Source organism: Pteropus medius, unplaced genomic scaffold, assembly GCF_902729225.1.
Source record: "Pteropus medius unplaced genomic scaffold, Ma_sr-lr_union100, whole genome shotgun sequence".
NCBI lineage: Eukaryota > Metazoa > Chordata > Mammalia > Chiroptera > Pteropodidae > Pteropus > Pteropus medius.
Genome location: NW_024356397.1, coordinates 2316001 through 2342967, shown reverse-complemented (window position 1 = coordinate 2342967; position 26967 = coordinate 2316001). Strand labels below are relative to the sequence as shown.

Below are 26967 nucleotides of genomic sequence, written 5' to 3'. Positions count from 1 at the left end.
TCCATGGGCGCAGGCTCAGTGGAAGCAGGAACTTCACATTGACTTGCAGGGGATAAGGGAGCTGGGTGGGGCTGTGTGTGTGTGTGTGTGTGTGTGTGTGTGTGTAAGGGGCTGCTCTCTCTTCCTTGTAAATATTAGCCATGCTTCTTCTCTCATGTAGCAGATGAGGGCTCTCCACGCTAGGGGCAGAATGCGGGGAAGGGGTGATTGCCAGACTAGGGAAGGCCCCCAGATGGCTGCAGCCTGGTCTGTGTGTGCCCTGATACATCCCTGGCAGGCTCTTGCTTCATAGGGCAGGTCAAAGCCACTCTTTCCACAGGTGTTGGAGGTGAGGTGGGAGTGGTACTCCCTGATCAGGGACAGGGGAGGGCAAGAAAAGGTACCCTAGAGATGCAGTTAGTGGCCCCAGGGGTTCCACCCCAGAGGGCCACCGCCTCCCTGTGTGACCTTGAATAAGTGCCATTATTTCTCTGAGCCTGTTTATTTATAAAATGGGGAAGAGTCTGCACAAATTCAGAAAGATTTCTCAGGCTCCACCCGGTTCTGAAATTCGGTAATTTCCCACTAGAGTTCACTCAACCTGTAAGGGACTGAGGAGGGGACTGGTCAGAAATGAAGTTCAGCGAGTAGAGTAGAGCCCATTGGCCCATCTTGGGCATGGCAAATCCCTGCCCTCCGGAAGGTACTTTGCATGGGAAATTGTGGGGAGGGAATAAGGCTCTGACTGACAGCCCTCGGGCAACCCCTCAGCCCCGACATCCCTGCTGGAGAGACCCTGCTGGGGAGACTGCTGGGGAAAACTGGTTAAGTCCACAGGTTGCGCTTCGGGCTGAGGTAGGGGCTCAGGTTCTCAGGTGTGTCCCTGAGTTGCCTGCCCCGCCCAGGCCTCCAGGAAGGGCTCAGGAGGGTGCAAAGGCGGAGCGGGCCAAGGGAACGGGCGCGGTTGTGGCTCCCAGAGCAGCTGGAGGGTTAGGAGATCCTCGTCGGGGAAGCCCTGCGGCCACGACTCTAGAACGCCCTCTCCTCGGGCTCTGGCCCTCCGGGCCGGTTATTTCGGACCTGGGGGCCCCGGACTGGGTCCTGGGTCCGGCGCGTGGGGGTAGATCGGGAGTCCAAGAACTATTTTTAGCCAGCGCGGCGAGCGCGAGGGGACTATTTATAGATCAAACAGTCCGCTCTCCCTGCGTCAATGGAACCCCGCGTGCGTCACACGCACAGACATTCCAGGCCCCCCCTCTCGCTCCGCCCCCTCGGGCTCCCCAGCGCGCACCGCCTCCCGCCGGAACCGCACCGCCCCCCGCGCCCTTGTATGGCCAGGGCTTGCCGGCCGTGCGTCAGAGGCGCCCCCGCCCCTCCCTGTGCGTCACGGAGAGCTTAAGAGGAGGGTCGGCTCCGCCGGGGAGCCCCAGTGGCTCAGGCTGCGAAAATCAAGGTAGTGTGCAGGACGGCGGGAGAGCACTCGGATCAAGCTGCGACTCGGGACGCTGGTCCCGGGTAGAGGGAGCTGGTCCCGGCAGGGGGAGCAGGAGCCGGCCGGGTAGGTACCCCCACGAGGAGTGTGCAGCTCAGCTGAGCTCTCTGTTTTGGTTTATAGGGGATGTTGCATGAATGAGATGTGTGTACGCGCGGGTAGAAAGGATGTTATAGGTTCAGCATGCAGGAAGACGGGTGTAGGGTGCAGCTCTGGCGTTGGTCGGGGGGAGCAGTTAGAACTGGATGAGGACCTAGATCTGACTGGAGTCTACTTGGCGCGGGATGGGGGGAGTGTCTGTGCAAGGTGGAAGCCGTAGGGGGTTAGGGTTGGCGCCTGGAGTCAGGCTAGCTGTAGTTCTGTCTTCCAGGGTGCCCAACTGGGTACACCGCGCCCTGGACTGAAGTGATGATGGAGGTTTTCAGGACAGTGGGGGAAAGGTATACTGAGCTTCGGTTGCTTGGATCCATGAGGCTTCTATCAGGATTGGAGTTCCAAAAGGATCTACTTCCTCCCAGCTTGTCAACCCCCTTCCGTGCCCCTGGTTGTTTTTTTAACACTTCAGAGGCTGTGGCTTAGTTTGCCGGGACCCCCAGCCTGAAGTTTCTGTCTGAAGTATCTCAGGAGACGTCTGGGTTGCCCAAGGATATGGCCAGCACCGGTGGCTAAACTGTGCACGGGGTGCTGCTGCATGTTGGAATAAAAGAGCCTTCTTGAGGCAGGGGCAGGGTCTCTGGAAGCACAGGGAAGATTATTTTAGCTGTAGCTCGGATCATGCGCCGCTGGTCTGAGAGAGACAGAGAAAGACAGAGACAAAGGAGGGGGGAGAGAGATGGAAATTTTGGTCCTTAGGGATCCTGGCAGTTGCTAATGCAGTCTCTGGTGTGGTACTACCTGGAGAATACCCACCTCCCTACCCCTATAGTCCCGTCGGATCATACAGGTAGTGTGCAGCCTGAGGCGAGTTCAGCATAACAGGTGCAAACCACATTGTTGCCAGGACCTGCCTGAAGCCGGATTCTCCCCCTCCCTTCTTCAACCCCGCCTCTTCCTCCTCCCCGTGCAACTACTCTGCTGCCCCCACCCCCATGTGGGTCCATATATCTTGGGTCATTAAGTACCTGCATGGGGGTGGGGGGATAAGTTGGTGCGGGTTGATCCGGATGTGGGACGTCCAAGTGGAGAAACAGGATTTGAATAAGGCTGGAACGCCCAGCCCTCCACGGCCGCTGCCTCTCCACCCCAAACCCATCCCTGCCCAGGCTTTCCTAGTGTAGGCAGACGTGGCCACCCTTATCTCTCACAGGTGCTGTGCGCCTGTGGACAGACGCCACTGGGTGGGTGGGGCCAGAGCTTGGAGGGACTCTGTTGTCTGGGTTGGTCGTGGGAGTGTCAGGCAAGGGGTGGCACTACCCTGTCCGGGGCCCATGGAGGTGAGAAAAAAAGCTAGAACCAGAGAACTCCCCAGCACTTGGCCAGGAGGTGGTCCCTGCCTTTGCCCCCTCCTGCATCCCCCTTGATTATGGCACTCTGTCCCAGCGTGCTTTCTTACCCAGTTTTTCTTCCTGACTGGTGAGGCCAGAGCCATGCAGACCCCAGGCATGGAGGTGGGATGGGAAACTGTCCTATTAGTTTATAACCAATCTGGAAACTTAAGGGTCCTCCCCTGAACGGTGTAATTATCCCTGCTCCTTCAGGCTCCTCAAGATTAGGGGGATATAACCCCCTTTGCCTTAGCTTCTGGAATTTTGAAGGCACAGACTCTCTTTAGTAAAGGGATCCAGGCAGGGGCAGGGTGTCTTCTACCCTCAGGCTCCTTCTCCCTGCATAGCCACCTTAAGTCTCCTGTTGGACCCCAAGAGTTCTCTTATAAAAACAACAGGGAAAAATGCTTTATTGGTAGTGGAGAAATTCCTCTTAGGTACTATCCATTCTTCTGGATGGTCCCAGGGGCTGTTCTCTCCTCCGTCCTGCCTCCCCTCTGCCCCTCTCTAGCATATGGCCTTTAAAGGTTTGGAGCCAGGTTACCCCATTCCCTGGGGAGCTGGGGTAGGGTGAGGAGACCCGGGGTCCCTTCCTCCCTCCCTCTGGGAGCAATCCAGACAGTGCAGGTTGGGTACCCATCCCCAGATGGCAGGACTAAGGCTTAGGTGGGATCTGCAGCCTTTGTTCAGGGGCGGGGTTGGGGAATGGGCTCATTGCTCCTTAGGCTGCTTTCTTAGGCAGCAAGCCTTCACTCTCAGCTCCTTTTCCATATGGGGGATGTCCTTCTTCCCAGGCATTGTAGAGGGAGGAGGGGGCTTTGCCGAGCCTAGGCTGTGCCTGGGAATATTCCCAGAAGTGCCAGGTTGGAGACACAACATATCTGCTCCTGGGGACTAGGCTAAGATCGAGCCTGCTGTCTCTCCCAACCAGCCCCCACCCACGCCTTACCCGGTGAGGGAGGGCAGGGGGCTGGAAGAACACAGCTTCCTCCTGTTCCAGCAGAGAAATGCTGGCTGGATGCCTTCCCTAGGGTTCCCAGGCTGACTGGGTGTGGCTGGCCTTCTGACTGAGCCCACTCTTGCTGGGCCATTGCCCAGGGTTTTTGTGACAAGGAGGTTGAGATGGTGTTCTGGCTAGGGACCAGGATTCCTGGGTTCTCTGGTGGGCTGTGGCCCTAATGCCTCAGGATCCCATGTCTGGCTATGATTCCTGCCACCTGGCTGCTTGGGGGCCTATACTTAGAGGTCAGGCTTCAGACTTCTCTGACTCCCCCTGCCTCCTGCTTGGTCTCCTTCTCCAGAGATGCCCTGTATCCAAGCCCAATATGGGACACCAGCACCGAGCCCAGGACCCCGTGACCACCTGGCAAATGACCCCCTGACCTCTGAGCTCAGCAAGCCCATCATGGACCTGGCCAGCTCTGAGGCGGCTCCTACGGCCCCCACTGCCCTGCCCAGCTTCAGCACCTTCATGGATGGCTACACGGGGGAGTTTGACACCTTTCTTTACCAGCTGCCCGGGACAGCCCAGCCCTGCTCCTCAACCTCCTCCTCGGCTTCCTCCACATCATCATCCTCAGCCACCTCTCCTGCCTCTGCTTCCTTCAAGTTTGAGGACTTCCAGGTGTACGGCTGCTACCCTGGCACCCTGAGTGGCCCACTAGATGAGACCCTGTCCTCCAGTGGTTCTGACTACTATGGCAGCCCCTGCTCAGCCCCGTCACCACCCACGCCTGGCCTCCAGCCGCCCCAGCTCTCCCCTTGGGATGGCTCCTTCAGTCCCTTCTCACCTAACCAGACTTATGAAGGCCTGCGGGCATGGACGGAACAGATTCCCAAGGCTCCTGGGCATCCCCAGCCGCCAGCCTTCTTTTCCTTCAGCCCTCCCACCGGCCCCAGCCCCAGCCTGGCCCAGAGTCCCCTAAAGCTGTTTCCCTCTCAAGCCACCCACCAGTTGGGGGACGGGGAGAGCTATGCCATGCCAACAGCTTTCCCAGGTCTGTTGCCCACTTCTCCACACCTTGATGGCCCGGGGATGTTGGATGTGCCCGTGACCTCAGCCAAGTCTCGGAGTGGGGCTCCAGGTGGAAGTGAGGGCCGCTGCGCTGTGTGTGGAGACAACGCTTCATGCCAGCATTACGGAGTCCGCACCTGCGAGGGCTGCAAGGGCTTCTTCAAGGTACTGGGCTGCGAGGTGTGGCTTTTCATGAGAAGTGGAGACAGGCTGGTCTCTCCCCCCAGTGGGATCTGTGGTAGCCTACCTCGAGTTCTTTCAACTAGTCCTAACCTCCAGGAAGTTACAGCCCTGCCAGAGGGGTCCCCAGGACATGGCAGGTGGCTGGGATCTTTCATGTACTGGGGCATAGAGAGCCAGTGGGACGGCAGTGAGTTGGAGAAAGGGGAGGGATATGGGCAGAGAGTGCAGGCTGCAGGGGTACCCAGGAGGGGAGGTTCTCATGGCCAGCCTGTGGTGTTCCTCTGCCAATCCTCTCCCCACTCCAGGTCCTGGTGAGAAGAGGGGCCCCAAGCGTTCATGTTCTTGGCATGAGATGAAAGGCTCTGGGAAGAGGGCTTGGTGCTTAAGGGCTGGAGGTGGACTAGGAAACAGGCTGTCTGTTTGTCCCAGCTCCGGGTGCCTGCTTAGCTTGCTGTCCCCACTGCTCCCCCCCACCCCTGTGGCCTTCTATTATATGCCCCAAGGAAGAGGGGCTGGTGGTTGCAGGCGCATTAAGAAGTAAAGGTGTTTGGGCTGCCAGGAAGCCCTTAGCCCTAATCTGGTGTGCTGGAGGTCTTGCTCCTGAGGCAGAAAGCTCCCTCAATGTCTCCAAGACTTTTCCTTCCTTCCCCCACCTCTCCATCTCACCCTCCCCTGCCACCCAAATGTTAGAAAAATAGCTGTGAACAGAGAGTGCTTTTGTCTGTGATGGCAGCAGGATCTGGACGGTCCCCACCCCTGGGCTCCCCGCTCCCCATACTCTGACAGCCTGTTCCGTGTTGTCCCCCGCTCCAGCGCACAGTGCAGAAAAACGCCAAGTACATCTGCCTGGCTAACAAGGACTGCCCTGTGGACAAGAGGCGGCGAAACCGCTGCCAGTTCTGCCGCTTCCAGAAGTGCCTGGCCGTGGGCATGGTGAAAGAAGGTGGGTGGTTGGGACGGGGCAGGTGGAACAGAGGCAGGCCTGACAGGGTAGGGCCTGCAGCGTCCCCCAGACAACTGCCTTGGTGGGCCTCAGGGGAGGGCATGCCTGGACTTTATTTCTATCCCACCTCTAGTTCACTTTCCTTACTTATGGGGGGTGGGGTAGGGTCCCCGTAGGGTGCCCTGGTTCCCTTCCTCCCTTCCTCATCCCTGCCTTTTTCTCTGCAGTTGTCCGAACAGACAGCCTGAAGGGGCGGCGGGGGCGGCTCCCTTCAAAGCCCAAGCAGCCCCCAGATGCCTCCCCTGCCAATCTCCTCACCTCCCTGGTCCGGGCGCACCTGGACTCAGGGCCCAGCACAGCCAAACTGGACTACTCCAAGGTGAGCTCGGCCTACCCCACATCCAGTGCCTTTGCACATTGGAAAAGTCCCTTCCCCAATTGGACAAATTGAAAAAAAGAGGAGCCCCTCGTGGGCTGACCACATGGAAAAATGTACCCCCTTGGGTGGGTGGCCAATTAGAAAAATGTGCTACTTCCAGCAGCCTCTGCCCTGGGTGAATATTTGAGAATTGGCAGGCATGAGGTGGGCAGAATCTCAGTTCCTTTCTCACCTCTGGGATCTGGCATCTGATACATGACATGGCCATAGATCGTGGCCTTGTTCGGGTACTGACCCCACCGGACTGCCCTTCTAGTTCCAGGAGCTGGTGCTGCCCCACTTCGGGAAGGAGGATGCTGGGGATGTGCAGCAGTTCTATGACCTGCTCTCGGGGTCCCTGGAGGTTATCCGCAAGTGGGCCGAGAAGATCCCTGGCTTCGCCGAGCTGTCCCCAGGTGACCAGGACCTGCTGCTGGAGTCGGCCTTCCTAGAGCTCTTCATTCTCCGCCTGGCCTACCGGTGAGCTGCCTGCTGTCTGCTGGCCCCTCCCCTGCTGCCCTGCACTCCAGTCTCTCTGACTGTCTTCTGTATCCCTGCCCGCCAGGTCCAAGCCAGCTGAGGGGAAGCTCATCTTTTGCTCCGGCCTAGTGCTGCACCGGCTGCAGTGCGCCCGAGGCTTTGGCGACTGGATCGACAGTATTCTGGCCTTCTCGCGGTCCCTGCATAGCTTGGTGGTTGATGTCCCTGCCTTCGCCTGCCTCTCAGCACTTGTCCTCATCACAGGTGAGTGGCCAGTCCTAGGGCATTGAGGAGGGTTTGAGGGCCCTGGGTGGACTGGCATCTGACACTTCCTGGGCCCCCATATTGTGAAATGAGGGTGACTAGATGCAGGGAGAGGCAAGCATTTGCTCAGAGTAACACAGTTGGTAGGTGGCAGAGCTGGGGTTTGGGTCCACCTGCATCTGATTGCAGAGTCTAAGCCAATCTGTGAATGATCCCAGATGACCCAAGGTCCAGCCTGTGTAGATGTTGTATGGCATAGGATTGTAGTTTTTTTTTTAAAGTCTTACTGAATTATGTTGCATACAGCAAAGTGCATAAATAGTAAATTTTCACAAACTAAGCACACTCACGTAACCAGCACCTAAATCGAGATACAGATATGACCAGTCCCCCAGGAGCCCTCCTTGTGCCCCTTCTAGTCATTGGCACCCCTAAAGGTAACTGCCACCTTGACTTCTGACAGCACAGGTTACCCGTTCCTGCTATGTGCTCTATGTAAATATAATCATGCAAGATGGGTTTTAGGTACTAAATGTGGAGATTCTCTCAATTTTACTTCTTAAAGCACGAGAGTCTGCCCTCATCCTATTTTTACTTAAACTTCATAGGGACCCAGCTATATAGGACAGAATCTAGGGCTCTCTGGGTTAAAGAAGGAGTTGTGGGTTTTGGAACCAGCTTTCTCTGGAGGTGGCTTCTAGGGTTCTGCTTGCTGCTCAACTCCAGGGCTTCTCAGAACAGTCTAGAAACAAAACACTAGTCGGAAAACCTGGCTTGGGTTTTCCTTTTTGTGACCTTGGGCAAGTCATTTAACTTCTCTGGGCCTCAGTTTCTCACTGGGAACATGAGGATAATGAGCATTACTGCCTTCCTAGACCTTTGTGGGGCCTTAAAAATGGGCTCATATGTGTGAACATGCTTTTACAAAGTGCCAGCAGAGTGTGAAGGTCGGCCAGTGGCAGCAGTTTTGCAGGCCTGGGGCAGGCTGGGTCTTCAAGGGGTCCAGTCCTCAGATGGGTGGCTAATCCTGTTCCTTTCCTCACAGACCGCCACGGGCTGCAGGAACCACAGCGGGTGGAAGAGCTGCAGAACCGCATTGCCAGCTGCCTGAAGGATCACGTCTCGGCCCTGGCGGGCGAGCCCCAGCCAGCCAGCTGCCTGTCACGCCTGCTAGGCAAGCTGCCTGAGCTGCGAACCCTGTGCACCCAGGGCCTGCAGCGCATCTTCTACCTCAAGCTGGAGGACTTGGTGCCCCCTCCGCCCATCGTCGACAAGATCTTTATGGAGACGCTGCCCTTCTGACCCCAGCCTGGGAACACCTGTGCACTGTGTGTGCACGTTCCTATGCCACCCCACGTGCCTTGATCCCATGGTCCTCAGACCCCTGGAGCAACCCCCCACACCTGGGCTGGAGCTACAGGCTGGGCAGCCTCCCTGTTTGCTTTCGGAGGTCATGCCCTGAGGGAGAGGGATGCATTTATGGAGAGGACTCCTACTCTTTGTCTTACCCCCCATCCTGGCCCTGGCCTTCATGTTTTTGTAAGATAAACTGTTTTTAACACACACTGCCGTGCTGTAAATAAGCCAAATTCTGCTATAAATACAGGAAGGAAGAGGTTGAGGTGGGGGTGGTGTTGGGAAGGAGGGGTAGGCCCCACCAGCCCGGGCAAACCTTTCCCAGCCTCCTACTGGCTCTCTCTTCCCACCTTCTTCCACATGTACATAAACTCACTCTAAGAGGAAGGCAAATGACAGATTCTGACATTTATATTTGTGTATTTTCCTGGATTTATAGTATGTGACTTTTCTGATTAATATATTTAATATATTGAATAAAAAATAGACATGTAGCTGAAACTGGAATCCTATCTATCTTCGACATCTCTTGCCCCCACCTCCATAATTACATAGGGGACGCAAGTGACTGGATAAATCTTGGATGTTACCAACCTGAGCTAATAGACCTCAGTTTATGCTTTTGTAAAAGGTGGATAACTAACCTGCTTCATGCGGCTGTTACACAAAAGCTTTCAGACTGGATTCTGGCACTAGAAAGCCTCCAATAAATTAATGTTTCATGGATAGGGCCTGCAGTGGAGGCTGACGGGCCGAGGGATAAGAGCATTGCTCTTGTTGTTACAGTCCTAACCGGGGTGATGGTCTCTGATGTGGCTTCTACATTGGTAAAGCAGAGAGGGCCATAGCTCGCCTCATGTTGCTGCTGGGATTACAGGAGTGTGGGTATGGTGCTTAGCATGGGGCTGGGTACAGGACAGCCCAGAATGGTGGTAGCAGCTGTTACTCGGTGTAAGTTTTTTTCAATCTCCATCTTCAGCATTCCTCCCCACATGCCTAGCACCCCAGCAACAGGGTTCGGGTTGCTGGCAGGCCTTGATCTCTTGGCAAGAAGATTGCCGAGGTCCCTACCTATGCCCAAACACCCTCATGTAGGTTTTCCAACTCGTAAGCTCATCAGTTGCTTAGTCAGCTGACTTAAAATGCAAATTTCTAGACGACCTCAAAGATTTGGGTTTAGTGAGGGGTGGAGCCCATGAATCTATGCCTTTACCAAGTGCCCAGGTGCTTGTGATACAGGTGGTCTGGGGCTACTCTTTGGAGAAACATGAACCTAGATCAATTCCAACCTGAGGCCCAATGTAGCTGGCTACTATGGAGCGTCCGACCCCTTCACTGAACTCAGTGCCCACCTAGCCTCATGGTTTCCTTCTCAAGGATGCCGAAGGCAGTACCCCTCACGCCACTTCCTTACAACCCTTGGCCTAGGAGTCTCCACCTCCCCTGAGCCCCTGGCTGGATGAGGGAAGCCCCTATTAGAAGTCAAATAAAATAGGGCTCCGCTCCATAGTAGGACAGAGTCAAGGGCCTTCCCCAGTGCTCCAGCTATAGCCTGCAGGCCCCCGAGGTACTCCAACCACATGCCCTCACGTGGGTTCTGGGGAGACAGTCCAGCCCCGGGCCTCCTAAAGAGTCTACATGTGGGTGGGGTGGGGAGCCACGGGCTCTGTGTACGGTGACTGCCACCCTCAGCAGTTTGTGGACTTCCAAACACGTGTCCCTGGCACCCCCACCAGATATCCTAAGTGAGCTTTTGTCGCAGCACCAGAACCTGGCAAGGCGGCATGGGAGTTGGGGTGTCAGCTCTGCTTCTGTTCTCAGCCCTGCCTCCGTTCTCAGCCCTGCCTCCGTTCTCAGCCCTGCCTCCGACTGCATGCTGCTCTCTGAGAAGCCCCCTCTTCCTCACTGAGCCTGCTTCCCCACCTGTTCAGTGAGGAGGTGAGTCTAGTGGCAGTGCTCTGGTTAGGAGCAGAGGTTGCTAGGAAATCTCCCACCAGCTGTGGCTGGACTGAATCCCTCTCTCTTCGTGTCATTTTCCTCTATATCCTGCCTTTATCCTGTACAGATGCGCAGCACAGGGCAGCCTCAGGGAAAGGCAAAAGGACCCCTTGGGCGTTTGAGGAGGGGACAGGGGTCAGGAATAGGTTGGGCAGTGGAGAACTGTGGTTTCTATAGATCTCTAAGCCCCATAGTGATAATAGCTATCATCTGTTTTGTTCCACCGCCCACTAGGTTCTTTTCCTATATTTGTTATTTCTAGCTCTCTCTATCACCCTATGAGGAGAGTGTGGTTATCCTGACCTCACAGGCAGGCAACACAGCAGAATGAAAAAGAGCAAGGATTCTGGAACCAGACTGCCTGCATTTAAATCTTGGATCTAGCTCTTACTAGCTGTGGAATTTCGAGAAAGTTACTTAGACTTTCTGTGCCTCAGCATCTTCACCTATAAAAGGAGAAAATAGTTGTACATGTTTCACAAACTTGCTATAACGGTGATATGAATGAATGTATATAAAGTGTTTCAAACAGTGACTAGCATATAGCAAAAACAATAAATAATAGCTATTGTTTTTACAAAAGATAATTCATTTTGGAGGAAAGGAAATGACTTTCCCAAGGTCACTTGGCTTGTAAGTGGCTGAGCTTGGTGTATCTAACTACCTAACCATTAGGTCTCCTTGCCCAGGGCCTCGAAAGTAAAAGAAGCTCCAGGGATGGTGACTCTATTCCAAGACTCTGGCTATTGGGGTACAGGGTTGGCGGCTGATTTCTTTAGCCCCACCCTGCCCCTCCCTGGCCTGCCCAAGGACTGGAGCCTGGAGGCAGGCCCTTTCTTTCCACCAAGCAACTGGAAGAACTGGCCTCCAAGTCTTGCTAGGGGCTGGGAGGGCGAACAAGGGGGCATTGAGCCTGGTGGGGCTTCACAATGGTCGCTCTGTCCTGGCTGGCCGGGGGCTGGGCCCATTTCCGATGGGGACAATAGTCAAAAGGCAGTGACGCTGGCAGGGCCTGGAATCCCGGGCGGGATTTTCCAAAGCCTCAAAGCCTACCGTTTGTCCTCCCATGGAGACCCAGGAAGCCTGCTCCCCTGTCTCTCCCCCACCCCACCCACGCTAGGCCCCATGCCCAGAGGCCTGAGCCCCCTTCTCAACCCTGAGGTGCCACTGTGACTAGGGTGGGGTGTGGCTTTGAGGTTTAGGGTCTGAAAGGGTGCTCTATACCCAGTGGTCTGAGCCTGATGGCCTTTTCTTGGGACCTGGGAGGGAGGAAGCTGCCACACACCTGGGCTCCAGATACCAGGATTTGGTTATGGAGGGAGGTACTGAGGGCCGGCCTCAAGGAGGCTGAGGAGCTTCTGAAGGTCATGGGCAACCACACTGTACTTCAGCCGTACCGTTCCATATGGTTGGCTCCGAGTGTCCAGTGCACTTGGCTGTGTGGCAACCAGCTCTGTGGCTGCAGAGGAAAGCCTGTGAGAGAGACTGTCAGAGGTGGGAGGCCACTGCGTCGTGGCTGGACAGCCAGCAGGTGGTTAGTGATGTCTTTTCATGGTCATGAGGTAGCCGTGTTGGGCATATCCTGGTTGAGGGCAGTGCTGGATCCCCTCATGTGAAGCGGGATCTGGGGATTCCCAGAAAGTTTTAGCTTAAATCTAGTCAAGCCCCAGCCTTCATCAAGTTCCTGACTGCAGCGGAGACCCCAGGGCCGCTGGGCATCCCCTCAGAAATGGGGCTGAAGGGGTGAGGCTCTATCCATCTACTTTCCAGCCCTGTCTAGGCCTGGCCTTGCAGCCCCACTGCTCGGCTGGCGGCTGATCTCTCTTCCCTAGAGCAGCTGGAGCCCAGCCCCAAACCTCTGCCTCCACCCCTGCTCCAAGCTCAGGCTTCTGCCAGGCTCTGCCTTGGCCCCAGACTAGGGGTCTGTCTGGGTAAGGTTCAGACTCGCTAGTGGGACTTTGAAACCTCCAGCTCCCTGTGGTGAGGGCAGGAAGGAGTTAGCGCAGAGCTGAGCAAAAGCTCCCCCCTCCCCCCAATATCTCCTTCCCCACACAGCCAGGGACATTCTGAGGGCAGGAGGCACATTCCAGGGTCCTCAGCTAGACTCAGAGAGGCCTGAGGGCTATGGGGCCCTGGAGGCTCCGACCTTGGCCTCTGCCTCCTGCCCTCCACCCCTTGGCCCATGCTCCAGTCATCCTCCCCAGCACCCTGGCTCCCCTTTGCTTCCTACTGGACTCTGACCCTGCCACTTGAGTTCTCTTCAAAGTCTGACTCAGGCGCTGGCACTATGCAGCCCCTACTCAGGCATGGCCACGGGGCCAGAGGGGTGGCAACTGAGCCAGGGAGTGGAGTTCGGGAGGGGGTGGTGGTGCAGTGGCTGTCCTGGTATATGCTGTGTTAGCAGAGAGCAGTGCCCAGCTGTATGCCAGGCGGGTGGGGTGCTAAGTGTCCCTGCCCTCAGGGACATCAGAGAGAAGGGGCCTCCACCTAGGGAGCCTAGTCTTGGGGAAAGCCAAGCAGAAGACCTGGACTCTATCTCTTGTAACTGAGATACTCTGAGCTTAGATACAGAGATGCCACTGGCTCAAGGAAAAACCTGGGAGAGAAAAGCAGCCCCCAGGGACAGATAGACTCCCTGACCATGATAGGTAAACAGCACTTTCCTTTTGCAAGGACAGTCACACAGAATCCTGTGCCCCAAAGAATAACAGATACACGCATGTTCCCAAAAGGAACAGATGTATAGACTTGGCAGGACAGAGAGAGGGCTCCTTACCCTTATGGGATTAATACAGAAATAAAGTCCCACCCCCACCCCAACTTGGCCGGAGACACAAACCTTCCCAGAGAAAGAGACCCACCACTCTTCTCCAACACAGGAGGACAAATCCCCACATCCCCTAGGAGAACAGGCAGCAGACATGCCACCTCCCAGCCCAGTACAGGTCTAGAGGCTGCCTCATGAGGTTGGGGCTGGGAGGTGCCTCTTTCTCACGCTCTCTGTCACTCTGTCATCCGCCCAGCCATTTCCTCTGCTTGGGAGGAGGCGAGGCCAGGAGTGACATCCCAAAAAGGGTGGGAGGTAGCGGAGCCCCTGCCCAGGATCCTAGTGGGCAATGTCAAAAGGGGACAGCTGGTCCACCTCACCCCCAAGTCCTGACCTGGGTAGAGGGTCAGTAGGCAGGGTGCTGGCTACCCAGCCGGCTGGTCACCGTCAGGAGCTCCCAGCCTGACGTCAGTCCCACTCATTGTTGTTGCTGGGGCTTGAGTCACTCCCCGTGACGCCACAGGGGTCAGCGCTGGAGCTGCTGGGGGTGGCCTGCAGGGCCAGCTTCAGGGCTGAGCTCTCTCTCCCTCAGGCACCACAGGCACTAGGATGGGGTGGGGCCATCCGAGGCCACACTCATCATGCAAAGCCAGCTGCCTACTCCCAAGGTCTTCCGTTGGCCTTCAAGGTCTCTCCACAGGCCTTTGCTGCAAGCCTGGCTCTGAGGGCTTCAGCCAGTTGCCATGGCTCTGAGCTCTGCCTGAGAAGTCCTTGCCTCTCCTGCCTCAGAATTCTCATTTTCCACCCTTAGCCCTCAGTGAGATCTCTCCCCCAACCTCTTTTCTTTCCTCTTCCCCAGGAAGCCTCCCCAGAAGCCCCATTTCTTCCCAGAATCAACAACCTCCCATTCCCATGCATCTTCGCAGGCTGCTATCCTGTGTTCTCTGCAGCTGTCCCAGTTTTTTTTCTGCTGCCCAGTCACCTCTCGACTTGCTAAGGGATGGCTTGGGACTCCTCTTTACTCTGATTGTGTCACTTTCTATACAAGCCACAGACAGCTTTCTAGAATGGTGGTAGTCACCTCCATCCTGGCCCCTTCTAGCCCTGCAAAATCTGCTGCCATTTCTTTCATACCACTTGTCGTGTTCTCTTGCCCATGTGTATCTCCTGGTGCATCTCCTCTGTAAGACGCTGAGTTCCCAGAGGGTCAAGGTTGTGACATGTCTACCTTGGTATGACGTGGGCCTGGCATGTGGACAGTTACCTATGTGTGCATAAAGGAATGAGTGAATGATTATGTCTTGATCATCAGGAGTAGTGGCATAGGATGGGAGAATTCATCCCACATGGTCTCACTTTTTTGGCCAAGACCTTTCCTCCCTGACAGGACTACCCACGTAGGTGTAGGACGCAGAGCCTGAGGTATAATGAGAACTGCCCTGTAAGGATTCAGGGAGGTAAGAGGAAGCAAGCCTTGGCCAGCATCTAGGCCTGAGACAAGAGACGTTAGAGGGCTCGGTCTCACCCTCAGGCAGAAAAGACTCTATGGACAGGGTGAGTTTTGGAATAGGGACAAGAATGGGTAAAACGACTAATAGAATGAGGAAAGAGTAGCTGTGTGGCCTTGGCAAGTGTATGAGTCAGGGTTCTTCAGAGAAACAGAACCAATATATGTAGAAAAAGATTTCTTATGAGGAAATGGCTCATGTGAGTATGGAAGCTGACAAGTCCCAAGATCTGCTGTCAGTAGGCTGGAGACTCAGGATTGCTGATGATGTAGTTCCAGATGCCGGCAGCCTCGAGACCAGAAAGAGCAGATATTTCAGTATGATTATGAAGGGAGGAAAAAAATTAACATCCCAACTTGAAAGCAGTCATGTAGGAGGAGTTCCCCCTACTCGTGGGAGGATCAGCCCTTTCATTCTATTTAGGATGATTCCATGAGGCCCACCCTCATTAGGGAAGGCAATCTGCTTTACTCAGTCTACTGGGTTCAAATCTTAATCTCATCCAGAAACACCCTCACAGACACACCCAGAATAACATTTGACCAAATGTCTGGGCATTCTGTGGCACAGTCAAGTTGACACATAAAATTAGCCATTAAGGTAAGTCACTACATATTCCTGAGCCTCAGTATCATTATGTGTAAATTGAGGGGGAATTGTATTTACCTTCAAAAGTAGTTGGAGAAATCAACACAACAGTGCACATGAAGTGTTGGCATGGTACCTAGTAGGCTCAGTGACTGGTAGTAGGGATGACAATGATGTCAGGATAGTGGCATTGAAGGGCCCTAAGCCAGAGTGTGTCAGGGAGTAGAGAGAGGTCAGTCACTACTCTCACTCACTGCAGTCTCTGGGAGTTAGGCTCTGATTTCTCTCTTGGGGATTTAACCTCCCCTTTGGCTTCTCAAAGACCCTCTCCTCTTAATATTTTATCCTGATTCCCTCCACGTTAAGTCCAGACTCCAGAAACAGTTTCTGGTCTGAAAAGTTGGCAGCTTTCTCCTTCCCTAGGCTCTGGGGGTACTCTAAGTCTGCCAGGGGAGAGGTATCAGCACCTGAGACAGAGGTGAACCAGACCAAGGGCACAAGGGCAAAACTACAGGGAGGAAGGAAGGAGATAGGGAACAGATGGGGTAGGGAGGTCAGCCAGAATTGGGGGTAAGGTAGGGGGTTTTGGAAGAACTGGGTGGGAGAAGGGAAGTCTAAAGGGCAGGTAGGTGACAGCTGTATGCTGGAGCCAGCTGGTACTGCTACTCTAGAACCAATTGTACCTTTGATAATCAAAATATAACCGTTCATTCATTCTGGATTCTGCATTCAGTGATGTCCTGTAGCTTGAAATCGGCCAGGGTAGAAAACTGGCAAACGCTACTATCAAGGCATTTCTCCACCAGAGGCAGGTGTTGGGGACAGTGTACTGGAGGGTAGTAGTGTGCGGGAGGGTCAGGATGGAGAAACCAGAGAATTTTTGTAGTGGTAAGGAATTCTGCATTTGAACCCCAGACTCTGCCATTTACCTAGTGACCTTGGGTAAGTTACTTAGCCTCTCCCAACATCGATTTCTTTATCTTTCTTGTAGTATTAATCAACATATAAACCACTTAGAATCATGCCCTTTCCATTCTACTCAATAAAGGTTATGTATTATTATTTTGGGAAAGTGTGTGTTAGGAAAATGAGCATCTTAATCCCCAAGTAAACAACTCAGGAGTGCTTCCTGTTGGGGTTGGGGCATGTCAGGTTCTGTGGGCATTAACAGAGTAATTGACAAATCCCTGTCTGCCCCGGGCTTACAATCTACACGGAAAACCAAACATGCTCCCAGGAAGTTACACAGCAGTAAAAACGCACTCATATTCGTATAACACTGTACAGTGAGCAAAGGTTTTTCATGTGAATTATCTCGTGATCTCACAACGGCTCCTGTTTAGAGATCAGAAAGGATGAAGGAGTTAAGAGGAACACACAGAGGCGATGGCCGAATCACAAGCCTTACAAGAACTGTCACCAGACCGGTCAAGGTAAAGTACCAAGTTGCGCTTCTGTATGAAGATAACTGAGTCCTCGAGGTTAAGCTCCTTTCTCTAGCACTTTTGTGGGTTCAGGAATCCTATCTGTTATGCACTAGATAAAGTTTTGCCATCCACTCAGCGTCATGCAGCACGTTGGCCTGGGCTCATCTCCAGGGCACCTCTCCACGTGGCATGCCCCTCTTCTAGGGGGATGGGTGACCCGCCCAGGCCTCTGAGTACGGCATGTCTCCTCCCTAAGGGCGGGCTCGCCGTGGATGACTCCTCTCAGCCTAGGGAGGCAGCACAGAGCTTTTAGGCCTCTCCTTGCCTCTCGTCTCTATGGCGGAAGTGAGTTGTTCCAGCCGAAACACAACAACATTCTCGGTGGTGGGAGTGAATGGACTCTTCCAACAGAGGGGGATCCTTCTCACCATCAAATTTTAAAATCCTAGAGATAATCAAGAACAAGGTAGCATAAAAATTACAGAGCAGTCTATGACTATATTTGTCCGCTCGCGTGAATATAAAACGATCTGTGAAGCTGCACTGGCGTCAAGGCTCGGACAGCCGTGCTTGACCCGGTCGGTGGCCGCTGGAGCAGGTGGAGCCGTCTGGTTCGGAGGGGCGGGGCGCGGGCTTCCGGGGCAGGTGTCACCTCCTACCGTGGTGGTCTGGCGCGCCGCGGGCAGCGTGGCTACGTGACTCCCGCGTTCGGGGAGGTAGGGGACAGTTCTAACTGCCTGCCCCCTTCTCCTGGGCGAGCGCGGGCGCTCCCTGAGACGGCGGGAGGGAGGGAGCGCCTCGAACTTCCGAGGCGGGGCGCGGGGCGCCGCCCCCGAGACCTCTGCGGAGCGGAGTCAGCTCCTTCCCTGGTCCCCAAACTGGAGGTTCTCGGAGAGTGGTGCTGGGCAAAACGGGACCCAGGCTGGAAGTCTTTCTTGCGTCCCGCCTGAGTCTCTTGATGCCGAGCCGAATGCTTTCTGTTTTTGCTTTCAGTCCATCTCTTGCGCTCGATCGCCCGCGCAGAGGTTGGGGAGGCTCTGCGGAGATCGTACCTAGTTGTCAGGAGGAGCAGGAAGGGGATGATCAGAGCCTGAGTGACGCGCGTCGGCCTGTTCGCGAAAGGTGGGTATGAGGGTGCTCTGGCCTCCAGCCTGGCTCTGAGAAGGCATCTGTCAGCCTCTGCCCCTTTGCTCTGCAGACCTGGGCCTTGGGGGTACCAAGGGACGAGACTTCCCAGGCCCTGCTTTGGAGAACCTGCTCACTGGAGGCGGGGGTGAGGGTGAGGAAACAAACAGACAAGCTTATCACAGACCAAAGGTGGCTGTTTGGGGAAGGAAGCTGATTTCCTGGATGAGTGGAGCCTAGAGTAGCGCTGAGAACAAGGGAAGAACCTGGGTTGGGGGCGAAAGCGAAGAGATGTGTGGCCTGTCTGAAGGTTTGTGGGGGACACCAGAGGGGGAAATTATGTAAGAAAGGGGAGCCGGACCAGAGCTGGGAGCCCTAGATAGGAAATTGCTGGATGGAGTTAAACTAGAGGGCAGAAATGAACAAGAGAGCCCTGCTAATCCTTGATCTAAGAGTGCAGGAGAAACCAATCCAGCAACCCTTGGAAAGACCTGGAATTCCTGGGTCAGGATGGACTGAGCAGTAACTTTGTACTAGGTTCCAGGTACTGAGTTTTCAGTGATGAATAGGATACAGTCCCTGTCTTTAAGGAACTGTCTGCTTAGTGGGAGACACAGGACAGTATAAGACCTGTGAAAAGATGACTGCTAGTACAGGTGGACCCAGACCGATTGCCAAGGGAGAGGCAGAGCCAGCTTGATGTCTGGCTGCTGCCCTGTGTTTTCAGTGATGAATATCACTATTTAAGAGGGATAGAGACAAACTGAAATAAACTTAGAAGAGAGCTGTCAGGACCCAGAGGAGATCAGTGACATCGAGCTGGCATGTTTATGGTGGCTGGAGACCTTTAACCTGTAGAAGGGGTCACGGGGTGATGGAAGAATTACCTCTAAATATCTGAAAGGATTGTTTGTGGAAAAAGGATGACATTCTGTATGGCTCCTGATATCAAAACTAAGACTAGTGGTTTGAAGACTAAGAGAGATTCCTTCAGTAGTAGGAATAACTAAATAGAACTGTCTTAAAGATGTAATGGTCTGCTGCGAGAGGTAGTAGATTCCCTGGAAGGGTAGGCTTGTAAGCTAAACACTCTCAGTGAGAAACCTGAATGTTTCCTCTCTGGGCTCATGTTCAGTTGCTTAACTAAATTCTAGTTCTCAAGTCTGTCCTTTTCTTCCCACTCCCTCCACCATTGCAGTCATGTAACCTTGCGTAATCTCTCAGCAGAAACTACAGTAATTATAGCAGCTAATACTGAGTGTTTACTACTTGCCAGGTACTGCTTTAAGTGCTTTAGAGATGCTAACTCATCCACTTCTCCATATAATCCTTTCAAGGTAGCTATCGTTAATGTCCCCTTTTTATAGATTTGAGAAACTGAGGTACATAGGAATTAAGCAGCTTGCCCAAGAGTACACAGTGAGCAGTTGGCAGAGCTGGGGTTCCAACCCAGGCTGTCTGGCTTTAGTATCACTGTTCTTAACCATTATTCTGTGTTTTGCATGTGTTATTTAATTCTTACAACAATCCAGATTTACAAGTAAGAAAACAGAGAGGTTGTGTGATTTGCTTCAGGTCACAGCAAGGTATGGGAGAGCTGGACATGAAAACCCCCACACTCTGTACTTTATTCCTCCCACATCCATTGTGCTGCCTCTGTAACTGCCACTACTATAATGGTGTCTCACTGGACTCCTTGCCCAGCCTTTCTGCCTTAAATTGGCAAGTTTTTACCTCAGAGTCTGTGGATGGTCCTGGAAGTATGTGAGATTTGGTGTGTATATGCATGGTCAGTCAGGTTTTAAAGTCCAATCTTCTTAGCTTTCATTGAATTCTCAGAGCAGTTTGTGACCCCATAATATTGAAGAGCCATTCTTTGCCCATCAGCCAGATTTAACTTTCCGATACACAGATTTGATCTAGGCATAGCGATGCATTGACTTTTTACTGCCCTCGAGACAGAGTACAAATGCCTTAACCTGGTCATTCAAGGTCCCAGGAAATCAGACTCCATCCAGTCTTCCATTTCTTACTCTCATCTTGCACTCTCACTAGTATGGTAATGTTTATCTGCAATCCGAGTAGCTTCTCAAGAGCAGGGGCCATGCTTGTCTTTGAACGGTCAGTGCCTGACAGGTGTTGCACAGCAAGCATGTGCTGTAAGCTGCCCTGAGTACCGTACTGGAATTCAAGCCTTGGGTGGTGGTTTGGCCTGGTAACTTTGAGGCTCTCCCCCTTACTGATCCTCAAAGTCTAGGATTCTCTTATAGTATGTGCTGCTGAAATGCAGAGAAGGGCTATGGAGGCAGGGACTGGGCTGGGCCTGGAAGTAAGTGAACAGGTCACATACGGATGATTCAGAAGGTATCAGCATTCTGACCTGGCTCCCCTTGCAGGGCAGCTCCTGGGTGGGGTGAAGCGCCCCTGTCTTTCATCCTGTCCCCCATCCTGGTGTGGGCCACTAGCTGCAGGATGAACTGTCGCTCGGAGGTCCTGGAGGTGTCGGTGGAGGGGCGGCAGGTGGAGGAGGCCATGCTGGCCGTGCTGCACACCGTGCTCCTGCACCGAAGCACGGGCAAGTTCCACTACAAGAAGGAGGGTACCTACTCCATCGGCACCGTGGGCACCCAGGATGTCGACTGTGATTTCATCGACTTCACCTATGTGCGCGTCTCCTCCGAGGAGCTGGACCGTGCACTGCGCAAGGTTGTTGGGGAGTTCAAGGTAGGCTGTGGCACAGTCGGCGGCAAGTGGACCTCGAATGCCCCTCTACCCCAGCTTGCTGTTGGACTGTCTTACCTTTCCTGGGTGTATGTGTGGGTTCTTTCAGGGTCTAAGGAACAGGCGTCTTCACAGCCCCTTGCGGGGTGTGGAGGGCTTGTGTGTGGGGCATGGTGGTGGAGCAGAGGGAGCTCATAAAACTACCAGGGAAGAAGGAGAGCAGGAAGCCCTCACCGAATTGGCAGTCAGGTCCCCTAGGCTCATCATTGCTCCCGTGGTCTTGACCTTCTCTCTCTGACTCCACAGCTCTCTCTGCTGGTACCTTCTCTCTGCTTCTATGTTTGCCTTTCCCATATGAAGCTGCCTGAGAGGGAGGGTTGCTAGGCTCAGGTCATTGTCATCCAAGTGGAGCATCCCTTTGGGCAGTGTGGCACATGTTTTTATATGCCTGTGTAGGCATGGAGAAAGGTGGAAGGGACATACCGGTCAGCTAATGGTGGTCACCTCAGGAGTTGGGAATGAGGGTGTAATTTTTAATTTTGTCTTTATTCAAGGTTACAGTTTTTCACCGTTTCTATAAGTGTGTGTTTTTAAATTTTAAAGTAACAAAGGGAATTTTATTTTAAAGATACCAACTCTGGGGTCAGAGGAGGAGGGTTGTCTCTCTGACTTCTGTTTCTCAGATGCTCGGAGAACCCCTGCGCTCTGCCGGGCACTGTGTGGACACCCTCCCGGGCCACAGCTTTCCCTTCCCTAGTTCCTCCGAGCCCAGAAAGAGCGAGTTCATAGGAGTTTCCCAGTCCGCCTTCAGGGAAGGCAGCGGTACTCACGTAGAGCATAGTGGTTAAGAACACAGACTCTGGAGCCAGGCTCCCACTCCTCTGGGCCTCAGTTTCTTTGTATATGAAATTGGAATGATAATTAGACCCACCTCAAAGGTGTATGTACTGTGAAGAATAAATGAGTCAAATATGTCAAATGCTTGAAACAGCTTGGCACACAGGAAGCACTATAGAGGTGTTAGCCATTGTTACTGTTGGCCAAGGTCATGTGACTTTAGTTTGTCCGTGAAGGAGAGACTTTTTTCCTTATGAGTGGTTCAGGACTTGAGGGAAGGACCTTTATTCTCTGGGTTGGATCTTCTCACTCAGATGGAAAGGTGCTGTAGGGTCCCGGCTGCCCTAGGAGGAGTGTGGGGCCACCACACACCATGGGAGTAGGAAGGGGCTTAGGCAGAATTATTGGGCCTGGTGGTCACATTTGCTTCTCAGAGGAGAAGAGAGAGAAGCAGCCAAGTCTGGTTTGTCCTTCCTCTCCCTTCCCCCTTCTCTTCCTTGGCTTCCTTCTTTCTAATCAAGGGTCCAAGGATCATTGGGCTTTATACTCCTGCCCCCTTCCTTTTCTGTAGAGACTATGAGTTTAGGTTGTTATTGAATGAATGAAATAGAAAAATTGCTTAATTGGCAGTGGAAAAGGCAAATAGGGTTTGCCTGGGGAGGAGGAGACGTTGGAGAACGTTTTGAAGGATGGGGGCCAAGGGAGTGGGGTTGTGGAAGGAGGAAGATTCCCTTGTGTAAAGATGAAAAACAGGCATGTTGCAATCAGACAATCTGGAGTCAAACCCTGGCGCAGCCATTCACTGGCCTGTGACTTTTGGCAAGATAAGTTAACTCTGAGCCCTATTTTGCCTCCATAAATTGGAGGTAATATTTCTACCTCCCAGAATTGTTGAGAGGAGTGAGTGGGGTTGTCTGTATAATGTACCTGGCCCAGAATACGTGCTTAAAAAACATCAGTTCTGAACAAAGCTGGAGGAATTAGGCTAGGAGACAGATTTTGTTGTTTTGCTTGAACCACTCAATTTTAGGCAGATAGTTTGTTGTGTCACATCACCCAAATCCCTTTCCCCTTTCTAAATCTTATTCCATGCCCTCTTTGAAGAAGTAATAGAGCTAGGAGAGCGTTATTCCCTGAGGCATAGGGAGCAGGCACTCACAGGGCGAGAACTCCTGTCTTGGCCTACTCATCTGTTACCCCTTCTTCCTCAGGATGCACTGCGCAACTCTGGTGGTGATGGGCTGGGGCAGATGTCTTTGGAGTTCTACCAGAAGAAGAAGTCTCGCTGGCCTTTCTCAGATGAGTGTATCCCCTGGGAAGTGTGGACAGTCAAGGTGCATGTGGTAGCCCTGGCCACGGAGCAGGAGCGGCAAATCTGCCGGGAGAAAGTGGGTGAAAAGCTCTGCGAGAAGATCATCAACATTGTGGAGGTGATGAACCGGCATGAGTACCTGCCCAAGATGCCCACGCAGTCAGAGGTGGACAACGTGTTTGACACAGGCTTGCGGGACGTGCAGCCCTACCTCTACAAAATCTCCTTCCAAATCACTGATGCCCTGGGAACCTCAGTCACCACCACCATGCGGAGGCTCATCAAAGATACTTTGGCCCTCTAGGCCTTGCTGGGGCCTTGATGGCTCGCAGACCTTGGCTTCTGGGGATTGTACTGTTAGGCTCTTGGGGCTCTGGAACCTGCCCTGGGTCCTTGATGGACTTGGAAGGGCCAGCCCCTGGCTTCCTTGGTTTGTGGTTGCCAGTCTCTGGTCATCCTTGTAACCTTCACTGACGGTCAAGTCCGGCTTACACTGTCTCACCACACCCCTGGTGGGGTCCCCCTTCCTTCATTGTATAGAAGTGCCATCACTAGGATGGCAAATAAAGTTGAGACTGTGAGTTTAGGTTGAGCCATCTCTCTCTTGCTTTGTGTTCTGCCCTGAAACATTAACACTTTCTGGCAGACCTGTGAGGACACAGGTATGTGTTGAGGGCATTATTCCAAGGTGAGGGGAGTGGGTAGATGGCATTAAAGATAAATTAAAGCTGACCGATTTGTACTTTGTTGGACATTCACATAAGCTGGTGAATGTCCAACATTCACCAGCTTATGTGAATGTCCAACCAGGTGTGACCATGGTCAGTCCCTTGAATGAAGACACAAATCAGGATCTGTTGCTTTTAGATATGACCGTGTTATTTCTCCTCCCTTCCTAAGGAAGCTGTAACATACCTTTATATTATGTGGTCTTGCTTTATGATGGCCCTGAAGAATGTCTTCTCTGTCTTCCTAGAGCACACACGGGCCCCCATATGCACCAGAAAGCTCATTTGATAGGGGTTTCTTTCTCTGGAGAGTGACAGGCCAGCTTGAGACTGGTATCTGGTGACACTTCTTCCAGGTTGGGCTTTTTCTTTCTGGTTGTTAGGACTTTGCTTCGGCATCTCAAACTCATTTCTACACACGCATACTCAAAATCTGAACTCCACTGTGCGCTTTTAATTGATTTATTCCATACTTTACAATACTTTTTGGTTACATCCTGAGTCAGTTCTAAAAGAATAAATGAACTATGTGTAGGGAGGGGTGCTAGTGGAGAAATGGTTGGGGTGGGGAGGTCTTGCCCATGGTCTTGGAGCAGGTAGATAGCCAGGATGACCAGGAAGTGTTTGCACATTTTCTCATTCCAAGCCGCCATTGGCCACGTGATATTTCATGACAGGTTTTCTGATGTCCTACCTTTGATCTCTGGGGAATCGGAGAACTCGAGGTTCTCAGGGGTTTGGAGATGGGGAAGGCCCATTCCCAGCAAGTTCTTGATGGCGAGTGACCCCTACCTGGCTTGCTGTGGTCTGGGGGGCATTTTCCTCCTAGCTGGCCATCAACTAATCCCTTCTGAGGGACTGGCTAATACAGGTGTTTGCTAGCAGTGATTTTATTTTAAAGAGAGCTCAAAGATGCTGCAAGGAGTTTTCAGGAGACCTGGGCAGGAGGGTCTTCCCTTCATCCCAGCTTCACCTGACTTTCTCCTTTTCTCCACTTTCCCACCTTGGCCATGGGACACCCAGCTGGAAGTGAGCTCCCTTTGGTGGACAGGACAGTAACATCTCCATTCCTTTTGGCATTGTGATTTTCCAGAGGTAGTGGACTGATTTAGTTAAGGTCAGGACTGGAGCCCTGGTGACTCGAATCTGTGCTTTTCCATTGGTCTAACTTTCCTTGACCTCCGGGGCCTGAGCAAAGAGATGGGGATAGGCCTTGAAGTCTCTCTACTCTCCCTCTCTCCCCGCCATGGGGCCAAGGAGGCACTGGCCTTGTCGGGCCCCAGGAGGCTCCCAAAGGGGATGATGGATGAGGAAGGATATTCATCATTCAGGTCTTGGAGGCTGCTCATTTGTCACCTGTTCCAGTAGACACCTGGGCCACCTAGCAGTACTGAGCTTTGGCCCAAGGGCAGAAAGCCCAGGAATGGGGATGGCCCTTGCTTGTCCCGTGTCCTGTTCAGTGAGGGCAGCACCCCAACTAGCACCTAGGGTGGGGTTCGGAAAACCTTTTCAGGATTCTAAGGGAGATGGTATCTCTTGACTTCCTTTACCAAGGAGGAGGGAAGCCTCTAGGACAGGATTCCTGGGTTTGACTGGTTGGGTGCATGGGCCGGTTTCGCATGTGTGGGTGTGTGGGTCTCTGGGACAAGAGGATATACTCCGGGCCTGGAAGTCTGGGCCATAGTGCACACTGGAGGAGCCCTTTGTCTAGGAAAGGCCTGAGTACTCTGCGCAAGGGGTGGGGGCCTAAGGCCCCTGGGATCCTCCCCTAGGTCCCTCCCCAACGCAGTCGTGCCCGCCCACCAGCCCGCCAGCAGGAGCTCCAGCACATCTGTCGGTCCGCACACATTTGGGCACATCTGGTCAGCCGAACCCTGTAGCATGAACGGCTCTCAGGCGAGCCCCGCAGCCAGAGCCTCCTGGCTGAGCTCCTGCTGCAACCAGTCTGGGGGGCAGCCGGAGCCCTCCGAGGGGCTGCGCGTCGTGCAGGCAGCGGTGCTGGGCGTGCTGTCGCTCCTCGTACTCTGTGGGGTCCTGTTCTTGGGTGGCAGCCTTCTCCTCCGCGCCCAGGGCCTGACTGCACTGCTGGCCCGTGAGCGGCGTGCGCCCGGTGAGGCGGAACCCAGCGGCGCCAGCAGCGACGAGGACGATGACTCCTAGGCGCCTGGCTACACTCGAGGGTCGCAGCGTCCAGGTGGCCCTCAGACTCGGCGCCCGACTGCAAGGTGGTGGCTCCGGGTTCCCTTGCGGCCAGGAATATGCCGACGGCTGCCGCGGAGCGAAGGCTCGGGTCCCTTCACCAAGACTGAGACCGGTGGGCCGCACAGGTGCGATAGGGGGAGGAGGAGGGGCAGGCAGTGGTCACCTCTGTACTGAAGGGCGCAGCCGGAGAAGCAGCTCTTCAGCGCCTCTGGCTCCCGGCTCTGGAACTCCCGGGGTGGGGCCTGCAGCTGCCCCAGGTATGCAGACATCTGAGGGAAGATACTGCCCTTCACTTCCCCAATCGACTCTCCTTCAGTGGCCACCTCCCCCTCCAGTTTTTTTTTCCTAGAACAGATGTCACTGTGTAACTGTGGGAGCGGGGGAGGTAGGGCGGATGGAAGAGGCGTCTGGAGGAGCCGCAGTGTACTTTGAGCTTTTCTTCTCTGCACCCATGCCAGCCCTACTTTGCTTCAGCCCTACCTGGTACTAAGGCCCAACTCCGTGGTGCTCCAGCACTGCCCATTCCATTGGGAGGCGGAGGAGAGGCATTGTGACAGAAACTCACAACTTGGCCTTTGGTTTCTTCAGCCTCCCCTCCACTTCTTGAAGCCTGCCTCTGGAGGGCTTTGAGTAAGATTCCCCACGGTGACCTTCCTTTTGAGGCAGGGATGGAAGTGTGGGTCCTGTTTTAGGACAGAGCCAGGGGCCTGGATGGTTCTGGGGCATAGGGAGGTGTGCTGGGGCCTTCTCCCTCAGTCCCTGCTCAGGTTGGGGGTGGACAGAGGTGGCCTGGAGCAAGGAGCTTTGTGGGGGGAGGGGTTTGTGGATGGAAAGGTTGCTAACAGCTGGGGGGCTTCAGGAACACATTTTCCAGGAAGCTGGGGCTGAGGATTCCCAGCTGTGGGGGCTCCATCTGACTCTTCTGCCTCTATCTCTCCAAGGACAGGAGCCATCTGGAGGGACCGGCCTGGGTGGCCTAAAGACAAGGTAATTCCAGGCCAAGGCCACGGCCACGGCCACCTTGGGCAGAGCCACAGGGGTTGGGCAAGGAAGACTTCATTGTCCCTCTCCTCTGTTCAGTGTTGTACCTAGGGGCTCCTGGCAGGGTTCTGTGGGCAGGGCTGTCCATTGTGGGTGCCTC

At 53.9% G+C, this 26967-nt stretch overlaps 3 protein-coding genes across 8 annotated transcripts in view; all 3 read left to right on the top strand.

Moving 5' to 3' along the window:
* The first annotated feature begins 1355 nt into the window (after nucleotides 1-1355).
* On the top strand, nucleotides 1356-9114 carry NR4A1 (nuclear receptor subfamily 4 group A member 1). The gene is made up of 7 exons (XM_039862112.1): nucleotides 1356-1537; nucleotides 4257-5134; nucleotides 5966-6095; nucleotides 6323-6474; nucleotides 6791-6993; nucleotides 7079-7257; nucleotides 8303-9114. Exons 2-7 carry the CDS (start codon nucleotides 4259-4261, stop codon nucleotides 8557-8559), a joined length of 1797 nt encoding a protein of 598 aa, XP_039718046.1. The 5' UTR covers nucleotides 1356-1537; nucleotides 4257-4258; the 3' UTR covers nucleotides 8560-9114.
* Nucleotides 9115-17240: 8126 nt separating this feature from the next.
* Nucleotides 17241-23488, top strand: ATG101 (autophagy related 101). 4 transcript variants are annotated; one of them, XM_039862105.1, is made up of 4 exons: nucleotides 17241-17367; nucleotides 17895-18023; nucleotides 20423-20750; nucleotides 22796-23488. In XM_039862105.1, exons 3-4 carry the CDS (start codon nucleotides 20499-20501, stop codon nucleotides 23198-23200), a joined length of 657 nt encoding a protein of 218 aa, XP_039718039.1. In that variant the 5' UTR covers nucleotides 17241-17367; nucleotides 17895-18023; nucleotides 20423-20498; the 3' UTR covers nucleotides 23201-23488. The 4 variants fall into 4 exon arrangements, with proteins under 4 accessions (XP_039718039.1, XP_039718041.1, XP_039718040.1 ...); XM_039862107.1 differs by lacking the exon at nucleotides 17241-17367 and adding an exon at nucleotides 17527-17617 and having other exon boundaries at nucleotides 20492-20750; XM_039862106.1 differs by lacking the exon at nucleotides 17241-17367 and adding an exon at nucleotides 17527-17617 and having other exon boundaries at nucleotides 20428-20750.
* A 676-nt stretch (nucleotides 23489-24164) lies between these two features.
* The window catches only part of SMIM41 (small integral membrane protein 41), a 5322-nt gene continuing 2519 nt past the window's right edge, over nucleotides 24165-26967 (top strand). The window contains exons 1-2 of one of the 3 annotated variants that reach the window (XM_039862108.1): nucleotides 24165-25951; nucleotides 26773-26813. In XM_039862108.1, coding sequence (XP_039718042.1) covers nucleotides 25506-25784 — 279 coding nt within the window. In that variant the 5' untranslated portion in view covers nucleotides 24165-25505 and the 3' untranslated portion in view covers nucleotides 25785-25951; nucleotides 26773-26813. Of the gene's footprint in view, nucleotides 26084-26134; nucleotides 26457-26767; nucleotides 26814-26967 lie in introns of those variants that run through there. The other 2 variants (XR_005652637.1, XM_039862109.1) reach the window with 2 other exon arrangements.

Coding starts and splice junctions, on each gene's coding strand:
- ATG101 (XM_039862105.1), top strand. CDS start 20,499: ATGAACTGTCGCTCGGAGGTCCTGGAGGTGTCGGTGGAGGGGCGGCAG. Junction 20,751..22,795: donor AGGTTGTTGGGGAGTTCAAG/GTAGGCTGTGGC, acceptor CTTCTTCCTCAG/GATGCACTGCGCAACTCTGG.
- NR4A1 (XM_039862112.1), top strand. CDS start 4,259: ATGCCCTGTATCCAAGCCCAATATGGGACACCAGCACCGAGCCCAGGA. Junction 6,096..6,322: donor CGTGGGCATGGTGAAAGAAG/GTGGGTGGTTGG, acceptor TTTTCTCTGCAG/TTGTCCGAACAGACAGCCTG. Junction 6,475..6,790: donor CCAAACTGGACTACTCCAAG/GTGAGCTCGGCC, acceptor CTGCCCTTCTAG/TTCCAGGAGCTGGTGCTGCC.